General features: G+C 35.4%; 1 protein-coding gene and 1 pseudogene across 3 annotated transcripts in view; one reads left to right on the forward strand and one right to left on the reverse strand.

The window, feature by feature from the left end:
- MKLN1 (muskelin 1) overlaps positions 1 to 12333 on the forward strand; it is a 359451-nt gene that overhangs the window by 287399 nt on the left and 59719 nt on the right. For both annotated transcript variants that reach the window (XM_082846006.1, XM_082846005.1), the window contains one exon: positions 5996 to 6208. In XM_082846006.1, coding sequence (XP_082702132.1) covers positions 5996 to 6208 — 213 coding nt within the window. The remainder of the gene's footprint in view (positions 1 to 5995; positions 6209 to 12333) is intronic.
- Positions 3358 to 4481, reverse strand: LOC309966109 (transcription factor BTF3-like; annotated as a pseudogene). Its single transcript has one exon. The product of its transcript is annotated as a transcription factor BTF3-like (transcript).

A 12333-nucleotide genomic window follows, 5' to 3' on the forward strand; every position in this document is an offset into this window, starting at 1 on the left:
ATCTTTTGCAACACGTTGTTTTATGTGAGATATATGAAGAAGATTGGACCTCACATTGATACATTCTTGGAAAGGAAACTATTATTTTGATAGTAGCCTTTTTATATAATAGCACATGTACTTTTTTGATCTTATACCCCAAATTGACAAGTTGTTTGCTTCTTAAAAATAATTGCACTGTAGTCTCTGAAACCATATCAGCTAATGTTTTGTAATTCTGTTACATTAAAATCCACTGATCTGTGTTGCTCTTTGAATGGATCTTTTACCCATGCTTGCTTTTTGCTCAGTGTGTTGGTCACCTGAAAAATATTGGTTCCCTGAGTTATGCAGGTCTTCAAATGTTGACATATTATTATACAGTATCCCCCAAACCACATATGATCACTCTCATTAGAAAAATCTTTTAAGTGTTGGGAAGGTGTCAAGATCGCAGTGTCAGGTAGAAGTTTTCTAAAATTCTAAATTTGCTTAAAAATGTGCATTTTATTATTGGCAACAAATTTTATCAGTTGTTTTTCTTCAAGGATAACATACTTACTTCATTTATTTTTCAGAAAATGTCTGAATAACCGTACTTGGATTGTTAGTTTTCTTTTGAGTAAATATCATGTTTCCTGGAAAAAGCAGCTACGTCAGCTTGCAGCTCAAACAATTGCATAAAATGCTTTTCCTTGAGACAACCATCATATATCAAGTAGCACTGTTTTATAGTTTTCTAAATCTCTTTAATTGTGACTTAATAGAAGGCAGCCAGATTCATATCTGCTTCTGCATTCAGTCTGTTGTTATATCAAAAGTCATGTAGCCTCTGGAAAATATCACATACACTTATAAGAGTAAGAGTGAAAAGACACATTTTTTTATCTTAGTATTGTTATGAAAATAACTTTGACTTTGTAGAATCCCTGAAGACCCCAGACTGCACTGAGAACTGCTGCTTTAATCCACATTCCCTTTTCACATATAAACAGTTACCCAAATAATGCCTTAGTAATGTCCTTTATAGGTATCTTACTGTTACCCCCAACCTCTATCCCTGACCCAGGACTCAATTCATGATCATGCAGTACATTTCAGTGTCATGTTTCTTTAGTGTCCTTTAGTCTGGAACAGTTCCTTGACTTCTCTTTGTCTTTCTTGACCTTGGCATTTTTGAAGAATACAGGGCAATTGTTTTGTAGACTATCCTTCAATTTGATCTGTCTGATGTTTCCCCAGGATTGGATATAGGTTAAGCATTTTTAGCAGGAATGCCATGTGGAGGACATCGGGTCCTCCTAAGTATGTCCTGTCAGGAGACAGGCACATCATGTCAGTTTGTCTGATGTTAGCTTTGATCACTTGGTTAAGAAGGGTGCTCACCAGATTTCCCTCTCCATATTAATAAGTAATTTGTGAGGAGACATTTTGAGACTATGAAAATATTCTGTTACTCATCAAACTTTTGCCCTTCTAGCATCCATTGATGAAACTGTTAAAGCTTTTCCCAAAGTGGTTGTACTATTTTATATTCCTTCCAGAAATTTATGAGAGTTCTGGTCGCTCCCTGTCTTCTTTCCCTGTTGAACTGCTTTGGCACCTTTCTCAAAAATCAGTTGAGCATATAAGTATATGTCTCTCTTTGGACACTCTAATCTGCTCCATGATCTTTTGGTCTATTCATATTCCAGTATGACACTCCTTCAGGTCAAGTAATGTAAGACACTTTCGTTCTTTTTAAAAATTATTTTGACTCTTCTAGGTCCTTTACATCTTCATATAAATTTTAGAATCATATGTCAGTTTCTAAAACTGTTGGACTTATGATTGGAAATGTATTCAGTCTATAAATCAATTTGGAGATAATTGATGTCTTAATGATACTGAGCCTTCTAATCCATGAACAGGGTTAAATTTCCATTTATTTCAGTCTTATTCGTTACCTCCCAGCACTCGGAGTTTGCAGATTAGAGGTCCTTTTTATTTTTATTAAATGGATCCCAGTGTATTTTGTTTTTCCATGCTACTGTAAATGAAACTTAAACATTTTTAATTTTCAACTTGTTTGTATCATGTCACTTTTCTAAGTCCATTTATTATTTCTAACGGTTTCTCTTCTGTTATATGTTGATTTCTTAGGATGTTTTAAACAAATAGTCCTGTCATCTCTGAATAGAGACAATTTTAACTTCTTTCTTTCCACTCTCTTTTTCTGTCATAACTTTTAATTTTATTTTTTAATGCCTTATTGCACTGATTTGGACTTCCAGTACAGTATTAAATAGAAGAGATGAGAATAGACATCCTTATTTTGTTTCAAGTCTTAGCAGGAAAGCATTCTGTATTTCACCATTAAAGGGAAAATTACATTTAGGATTTTCATACATTCTTTATCAGATTGAGGAAGTTCATTTCTATTCCTAGTTTGCTGTGAGTTCTTCCTGATGCATATTTGTTGGGTTTATCAAGTGCTTGTTCTACAATATATATATTGGTAAGATTGTGTATTTTTCCCCTTTATTCTTTTACTTTTTTTTTTTGGCCATGCCACACGGCTTGCAGGATCTTAGTTCCCTGACCAGGGATTGAACCCAGGCCCCGGCAGTGAAAGCACAGAGTCCTAACTACTGGACCACCAGGGAATTCCCCCTTTACTCTTTCAATGTGGAAAATTACCTTGATTGATTTTCAAATGTAAAATTGACTTTGCATTTGTGAAATAAAACCCTTGTAGTTATGAAATATTATTCTTATATATTGCTGTATTCTATTTGATATCTTGTTAAAGATTAGTTTTATTTCTGTATTCATGAGGTATACTAGCTACCCGTATGTCACTTCTGCTCTTCCTCCTTTGTAATATTGTTATTTGGTTTCAGTGTTATGTTGTCCTCGTAAAATATGTAAGTTAGGAATGAATAGAATACAAGTTTAAAAAAGGAGGTCTTTTTCTTCCTCTGTTTTCTGAAAAATTTTGTGTAAAATTTATACTATTTTTTTCCTTAAGTATTTGATAAATTTTACGAGTGTAGGCATCTGTGGCTGGCCTTCTCTTTGTGGAAAGATTTAAAATTATGAATCCAAGTTTTCAGATTTTCTCTTTCATCTTGTGTCAATTTTAATAAGTTATATTTTGTCCAAGGAATATGTGCATTTTATCTACATGGTCAAATTCTACTATGTTTTTCAATGATAGTTCCTTATTTTGTTTTTAATTTCTATTGATAGTATTGCTTTCATTTCTGATACTGGCAATTTGTATTTTCTCCCTTTAAAAAAAATTAGTCTTGCTAGTGGTTTATAATTCTATGAATGTTTCAAAAAAAACTTTATTAATTTTCTCTATTTTTTTTGTCTGTTCTGTAGTCTCTTGGTTTCTAGTCTTATCTTTATTCCCTTTTTTCTCCTTAGTTAATTTGTAATTTGATGAGTAATTTGCTCATCATTTTAATAGCACTTGTGCTAATTAAGCTGAAGCAAGGAATTCTGTTATTCTCCTATTAAAACTTCAGATTTTACACTCTAGGAAATATGGCATCGATACATTATATCTTACCTGATACTTGTTTTTCAGATTATTTAATTACAGAGGAAATTCTTTCTTTCTTTCTTTCTTTTTTTTTTTTTTTTTTTTTACTAAGTAAAGAACTTTATTAACCTTTTTTAAACTTTATTCCCAGGCTTCTTCAGCTTAATTAGCTGCAAAGAATGAATTGTATATAAGCACAAACCGAAAAGAGCCACAGTGTCCAGAGGCTTGAGCTTAAAAATATTAGAGATCTAGATTTTATCAGATCCATAAACAAACTTTTAAAAAGCAGTCATATAAAATAGCAGCTCCCAGTAACTTCTTCAAGATTTTTCTTCTTCAGAAGTTAACTCAGTTCAGTTTGCTTCGTTCTTGGAAGCCTCATCAAAATTCTCCACAAGATCTGGAACTTCATCATTGTCATCCTCTCCAGTGGCAGTGGTGCTTTTCCATCCGCAGGTTATTTGGGCAGAGCTTCAGCCAGTCTCCTTAAACTGGTCGGCCTGTCTGCACCAAGGTGGTTTAAGGTGCTGGGTAGCATTTCTGTCAGCTGCTTTGTCTCAGCATGGCCTGTAATGGTGAAAATGTTTGCTGCCAGAGATGCCTGAACTTTAGGGTTGTTAAAGTGGATCACTGTCCCTTGGTTTGTGAACATATTCACTTCTTCAATACCAGAGATATTGTTTACCCGTAACTTCTTTAAGGAGAACTGAAGTTTTTTGTCGTTTGCTGTGGCTGTTCTGTGAACCACCTTCTTTCTGCAAGCAGTTCCTTTCCCACCACTGTGCATTTGTGCCTGCAGTTTGGCGAGGTTTCTCCTGGTTCATGATAGTTTCTTTCATCTTGTTGCAGTGGAAATGGGGCCGTGTAGGGGACTAGGGTTGGCACTTAGGGGTTCTCGGGCAGACCAGCTGAGGTTAGGAGCACACACACAGGGACGCAAGATGGCCGCTGGAGCGGAAATTCTTTCTTAAGTAACATTTCTACCTTATCTGCTGAAGATTTCCCTTCACAAAAATCTCTAAAAATAATTTTTAAAATAGTAATTAGTGTGAACACTAAATTGCAGATTTAAATCAACTTAATATCTGGATTAATAACACTAATGTCAAACTGTTCTTCCTGTCTAATATTTTTATTCCTTCATTTAATCTAAATAATGCTGGATTACTCTTCCTATAATACTGCTTTTTTATTTTATATCCTTCTCTAGAAACCTATAATAATTTTTTAATGCTTGCAAGATTACATTCAGTTCTCCTCTGTCAGTCATTCACAGGCTTTCTATTTCTACCTTATACTTCAACTCTGTTATTTCTGTGGCAGGAATTCTTTATCTCAGTCATGACCCCACACGTTGTATTTAGTGTATTTTTGCTTTTGTTTCTCTTATCTTCGGGAGAAAACAATCTGGAAGAGTGGAAAGAACACAGTGTTTGGCTTGGTTACACTGGGGCTTAGATTCTCTATCTTAGTTTTGTGACTATAGACAGATTACTTAGACTTTGTGAAATGGTGGTATTATTTCTTTATGGAGTTGTTACAAGGATAAATGAAATATATACACACATACATAGTAATAATATAGACAGAATTTAGTAGATATTTAACAAATATTAGTTCTCTTTCCTTTTCCCTCTTTCAGATAATCCAGTCCTACCCAATTGAAGTTCCTTTTTTTTATTTTTTCATGAACTCCTTTTTTGGGCCTTATACTACAGTTTTTTGTTGTTTGTTTTCTTTTTTTACCTTTTATTCTGTCCTGTGATACAAGTGATCTCAACTAATTAATTTTTATTGATAATATATTGTTCTTCATTTTGTTCCCTAGTTGTTTAATGCAGCTGAGTCATTTATTGTCAGGAGAGTCAATTTTATATAATGTAAAGGCTGGATGAAGAAGTCAAGACTTGGATTCTCATTCTGCTTCTGTCACTAGCTTACTAGCTTTCAGGATGATATCATTCCTCTTTGAGCTTATCTCCTCATCTTTAAAAGGAGATCATTAAACACTTTTATTAAGGTTCCTACCAATTATGAAATTCTAAATATTCTAGGAGTGCCTGTTTTATGCTAGATTCTGATGAAGCGTACAAAAATATTTTGAAAAACCAAATGTGTCTTTAAGTAGATTGACATGTACAAAAGAATTAAGGTCTATACACAAATGACTAAAATGTAATGGAGTATATAGTAAAAGCCATATAAGTGTTATAAACAGAGTGCCATAGAATAGAGAATAGTTCATCTCATCTTTCCTGGTAGAGTTTAAGCTTTTCTAAGTAAGATTTGTGTCTCCTACTGCTTCTTTTATTTTCCCCTAGAGATTTAAGCCTAGTATTGGACATATATATTAGTTGGACTTGATACAAGATTCTGAGCAAACCTTTTCATGAAAGTAAACAAAATACGGCATTTAATTTTGTCTTCTGTTATTTATTCTTTGAATTTTTTTCTTTTCATTCTTTTTTTTGCTCTCCACAGAATGGTCCTAGTGCTAGATCATGTCATAAAATGTGCATTGACATTCAACGAAGGCAAATCTACACACTGGGGCGTTATTTGGATTCCTCTGTGAGGAACAGCAAATCTCTGAAAAGTGATTTCTATCGTTATGACATTGACACAAACACATGGATGTTACTCAGTGAGGATACTGCTGCTGATGGAGGACCGAAACTGGTGTTTGATCATCAGGTTTGGTGCACAGATAACTGTATGGTGGAATTAATTAGTGCTCAGTGACTGTTGCTCTTAGAGTTTATTTCACATGTTATGCTGAGTTTTCTATTGGTGGTTTCTACTACAAATACCTATGACAGATAATAAAAAGAATTACTGTTTCAGTAGATACAAAGTTATTCTTTAAAAGTTATTTTCTCTTGTTTGGTGCAGAATAAAATACTAAGATCTCAAAACACAGTTGTTAATTTATAAAAAATTTATAGAGAGTAGATGGAGCAATACATATTAGGAAAAACAGACTTAGTTTTATGATATTCATAAATCATACCAATAATAACTTGCCCTTTTAAAACTTTTTATTCTACATTCCTGGAAAATTTTAAATTATTTTATAATGAGGTCAAGAATTGGAAATGTAGAGTTTTTCTTCCAATGCGAGTGAAATATATTTACTTTTGTGTATAATCACAAACTCAGTATAAAACAGGTAAGAATTTGGCGTGTACTAGATGAAGTTTAAATTCAGCACCAATAGAAGTCATAGAATGATGTTGTAGACAAGAAGACTACATACAGCAATCTCTTAAACCATTTAAATATTAATATGTATGTAGCTGTCATATCATCATCCCCATTATCATTGTTATCTGTCTTTGAAAACTTATATCAGTTCAGTACAGGTCAGTACTACCTCAAACAAAAGAGTAGCCACTTTGAATTCTGTAGGCAGTTTTGCTTTGCTTAACCCATATCCAAAGGTTTTTGGAGTATGGGGAAGAAAAAGACTTTTAAAAAATCTGTAACACTATTGATGAACAAAGCATTATGTATTACTTGAGAAATGGGGAGTGGTGCTAGAATTTATGACAGAATCTAGCTTATGCCTAATATCTAGGCATTAAAACCCAAGTCTTTATTTATTGTTTCTTTACCAGTTTTTGTTAATTCTTTGCTTTAAAACTTTCCTCCTGCCATATTTATACTAACAAGTAGTTTTAATAGGAGAATGGTAAGGAAAAGAGGAGTGGCTTATATGTCTATTGAGTATGTGGTGGGTGGAAAATCAAAAACATTAGTCTTCAGAGTACTCCCTAGATTGAATTTGGAACTTGTGCTGGCTGTACGTAACCGAGCTCTGTAAAGCTTTGCACTTCTCTGCTGACATCCTCAGTGTTGTTCATGTGGAAAATAAGAACTCCCAAAAAAGTTAGACGACTTCTGATCTTTTAAAAACAGAATATCAGCAGATAACGTTGTTAGGGAAACAGTTTATTTTCTTGCCTCCAACTGGTTACAAATTTCTTTTCCAAAAGAGGCTTATGTTTCTACAGGTTGAAAAAAAGAATAACTTAGGGGTAGTCTGAGTATAGCACATATGCTGTCCTTGTGTGGGGGCCTTTGTTTCTCTTGACTTTGGTAAAACAGAATGTTCCCTGAAGCCTAGGTTCAATAATGCTTGGTTTTCAACTCATTAGGTGTTATTAACAGAACACTAGGGGTGAAGAAGCCAGGATTTCAGTGCTAATTCAGCCACCAGCTGCTTCTGTGACCTTGAACAATTAACACAATGTATAAGCCTCCATTTTCTGTTCTGTTTCATGAAAATAAAGTTATAAGTTGGAACCTACTCCAAAAATTACTTGGAGTTGTTTGTGACACTTTAAGATTTGACACTTAACATTCAAATTTGAGAGGAACGTGAGAAAGTTAGAGGCCTGAAGATATGGTTAAAAGTTACTTTGCCATTTTGAATTTTAACATATTAAAACAATTAAAATTCAAAGACAAAAAAAAAAAAAATTCAAAGACATTTGTATTTCCTAAGGACACAGTGGCAGCTTAGTTCTGAAGCTTTCCATGTTGTTGCTTTGTGTGATCTTTCAGGAACAATGAGAACCAAACAAAAAGATTTTAAAAAAACACAAGTCACATATTCAGCAAAACCAGAAGCCAAAGAAAACCCACAACTCCCAATTCCTTGTAAGTTTAGCCAAAAACAACTGGAATACCCAGAACCTGTATTGAAACTCACAGCAATGTAATGGGGAGAACTGGGAATGTAGAGGAAGCTTAGCAGAAGTACATCGTAATGGAAGTGTCATGAGCAGAGCAGAAATTGAACCCAGTGCAGCCACTGGGGGAGTCAGTTAAATACCATGTGGAAAGTGCCTAGCAAGGCCCATAAGTGGTAGATATCAGAAAGCACCATCTTCCAAAAGCAAAGGAAACACTATGACAAGTGGGGACAGTGGCTCTTTATGCATGTCCATTGAAGGAACTGAGGGAGCTCAAGGCTCAAGATAGAAGCCCTCTAAACCAGATGAGGTTCAAGGTTAGAGAAGATGGCTTCACAGAAGCGCCATATTTTGAAGAAGCCATTCAGTTCAGTAGCAATAGAGGAGGAAGTCCTTGAGCAAGAATGTCACACTTCCACAGGGACCTTGTATTATCTGGTCCAGGGGAATTCAGCTCATTTTAAATATGAAAAACTAAAAAGCAGTAAACACCAAATCTTTAGAGAAGTACTCTAAAGAAAAACAATAAAAGGAAAAAGAATAGCAAAAACTTTCTTTCATGCAACAGCAGATGAAAATTATATTCCAGTATTCTAACATGAATTAACTGACTTAATGAAGCTTGAAACTCTGAAGAAAACTACAAGGCATACATTCAAGAATGCAGATGAGATGGCCAAATCATAGGACCTGGTAAATAACTGGACCTGGTAAATCTCAAGAAAGAAATTGAAGAAAAATATAGTAACACTTCAAAAAATGAAGACTAGTTTACAAGGAACATAAAGAAGAATAGGTTAGGGTCATAAGAAATAAGAAAGGCAGGTAAAGAAAACAAATATAGATGTAAGGGCTAGCCAGAAAATTACAGATAGAGAAGGCAGGCAAAAGAGAGCCAACGTACACATAATTGGAGACATTAAAGAAGAAAACCAAAACAATGGAACAGAAGAAATATTTATACATAAAATTCAAGAAGACTTTCCTCAAGAAGGAAGCCTATTCCACGTAGTATAAGAGGACCTGATATTGATAAATTCAGGGAAAATTGACCTAGGCATTCAACTCTAAGATATATATATTACTAACACTGAATTTCAAAGAGGCCATTTGGTGGGCAACTAGATGAAATGATCCAGAAGTAAAATGAGACTGATATCAGATTTCTCTACAGCTGTATTCAGTGCCAAGAGACAATAGAGCAATATCTAGAAGGTATTCAAAGAAAAGACAGTGTGAGCCAAGGGTTTTATATCTAGCCAAACTGTCCTTCAAATATAAGCACATTTTGAGGAAATTGCTAGAAAATGGAATGTGAGCTAATCAAGAAATGACAGGAGAAACTTTAACCACAGTATTGGAGATCTCAGCTCATTGGCATTCTCCCTGGGTCATTGTGGATCATTGGCAGGCTGAACATATATTTTTACCCTCCTCCTGCCCAACATCCTGTGAAATGACGAGAATATATTAGTAATAGTGTAGAAAAAGAAGAAAGAATGCCCTTAGGGAATTTAAAATATTTGAGGGAATTTCTCAAATAGAAAGCAGGTAGGATCAGATCCAACCAGAAGAAACCACAACCTATAAGATAGCAGCAACTTGAGTCTCAAAGCATGTAGTTGGGGCAAACAGTAGATGATCAGTTGGAGATGAAACAGCAGGACATTTTCCAGTTTGACTGAGTAGCATTGAACTGTGATAATTATTAATAGGTCAAGTGTTCAGTGTGGTCATTGGAGCTGGACAGATAGAGCAATACTCCTAAGAGGCACTGGAGAGCTGCTGCAGAACCTTTCACAGCATCATGTCTCATCTTGCCTTACCCAGTCCCTTGAGATAGACTACTGTATATGCAACAGGCAGATGAATAGGGATTCTCAGATACAAAGAAGACTAAAACAATAACCCCCAAATCCAAATATTTGAAGATAATTAATACTATGAGATATGAGGTACTGAACTCAACAGATTAAGAATCAACAAAGAAGAACGGTTTGTAGTGTAAATTGAAGAAGTCTTTAAGATAAATTTAAGTGATTTCTTAGAGCAATTCAGGAGGCTATTGCATTCATGAAAAGGAAATATATAGAAAAATTATAAATTAAAGATTCGATAGTGAAATTAAAATCTCAGTAAATAGATTAAAAAGCAGTGTGGACATACCTCTAAATGGTTACTAAATTAGTGAGGTAAGATTATGAGAGAAAAGTTAAACAGAGAAAAGGGTCTGAAGTTCCAACATCCACCTTATAGGAGTTCTAGAAAGAGAATGGAGGCCAAAACAACAACAACAACAAGAACAAACCACTCAAGGTAAAAATGAAGAAAATTCTCAGAGCTGAAGAAAGATCGTTTTCAGAATGAAAGAAATTCCAAGTGCAGATCAGAATGAATGAAAAAAGAATATCCCTACCTAGATACTTCCTTAATGAAATTTCAGAACCAAGGAGGAAGAGAAAACTCTAAAAGCTACAGAGAAAACTGGTTACCTTTGTAGGTAAGCAAGGATCAGATTAACGTGAGGCATTTTTGGAGGTTGGCGGGAGGTAGGGTAGTGGGTTGGACAATACTACTTAGAAGGCTTTATAGCAATAGCTTCAAATTTTGTGAGGAGGAAATTATCTTGAACCCAACCTAACCCTAGCCAATTCTGTCTTCATGTGATAAAGTAAAATAAATAGATGGTTTTAAATTAAAAAGCAGTTGGGGATGGGGTGGGGAATAAGTGGCTATCCATTATTTATTTGCTTTTATTTTATTTTAATTTATTTATTATTTACTTATTTATTTATTTATGGCTGTGTTGCGTCTTTGTTGCTGCGCGGGCTTTTTCTAGTTGCGGTGAGCGGGGCTACTCTTTTGTTGCGGTGTGTGGGCGTCTCATTGTGGTGGCTTCTCTTGTTGCAGAGCACGGGCTCTAGGCGTGCAGGCTTCAGTAGTTGTGGCTTGCGGGCTCTAGAGCGCAGGCTTTGTAGTTGTGGCCCACGGGCTTAGTTGCTCCACAGCATGTGGGATCTTCCGGGACCAGGGCTGGAACCTGTGTCCCCTGCATTGGCAGGCAGATTCTTAACTGCTGCGCCACCAGGGAAGTCCTGTTTATTTGCTTTTAGAAATTAAATATACCTAACCTGACAGAGTAGACTTAAAAGATTTCTTCAAGTCTTGAGGGAAAAGATTCTATGATCTCACAGAGTTTAATAAGCCATTGGATTTTCAAACATTTTTCAGAGATTAAAAATTAAAAGGAAACCATAAACTGATGAACAACATAAAGTTTCCTAGAGTGATTAAAACTTGTTATGAACAACATAAAGTTTCCTAGAGTGATTAAAACTTGTTATTTGGGGCTTCCCTGGTGGCGCAGTGGTTGAGAGTCCGCCTGCCAATGCAGGGGACACGGGTTCGTGCCCTGGTCCGGGAAGATCCCACATGCAGCGGAGCGGCTGGGCCCGTGAGCCATGGCCGCTGGGCCTGCACGTCCGGAGCCTGTGCTCTGCAACGGAGCCTGTGCTCTGCAACGGGAAAGGCCACAACAGTGAGAGGCCCGCGTACCCGCAAAAAAAAACCAAAAACAAACAAACAAACAAAAACTTGTTATTTGATAATTGACCCTCATTGAAACTACCTATCTTATTCAGGGAAGAACCAAGCTGAAGGAATAAAATTGTTTCTGTTTTGTGTCATTGTTCTAAGATATGGGGAAGAATCAAGCTAAACAGTATCTTTGTCCCTCCCTTTTTGGGTTGGTTTGGTCTGCTATGCAAGAAAGAGCTACTAAGATAAAGATGTTTATGCCTCTCCCCTGATAACAAATGAGAATAGCTATATCAAAATGAAATTTAAATATCCCCAAAAGGAAAGAGAAGCTCCCTTTGTAGCCATATAAAGTAGAACCGTAGGGGCTAGATAACAGAGATTGAACCAAATTAGTATGAATCTATGAACTTACGAAAATGTAAATACACTCACATTATGTGTGTCCCTCAACAATGTATGGATTGCTTTTCATGATATAATCATTTAAGATTAAAGGGTAGGATCACTTTTCTTTGTAGTGCCAGGGACATGAAAGCTTTGACATCTCAGTTTTTCAACCATGTTCCCGAAGATTTCACCCTT

This window comes from Leucopleurus acutus (assembly GCF_964270905.1).
Source record: "Leucopleurus acutus genome assembly, chromosome: 9".
Classification (NCBI taxonomy): Eukaryota; Metazoa; Chordata; class Mammalia; order Artiodactyla; family Delphinidae; genus Leucopleurus; species Leucopleurus acutus.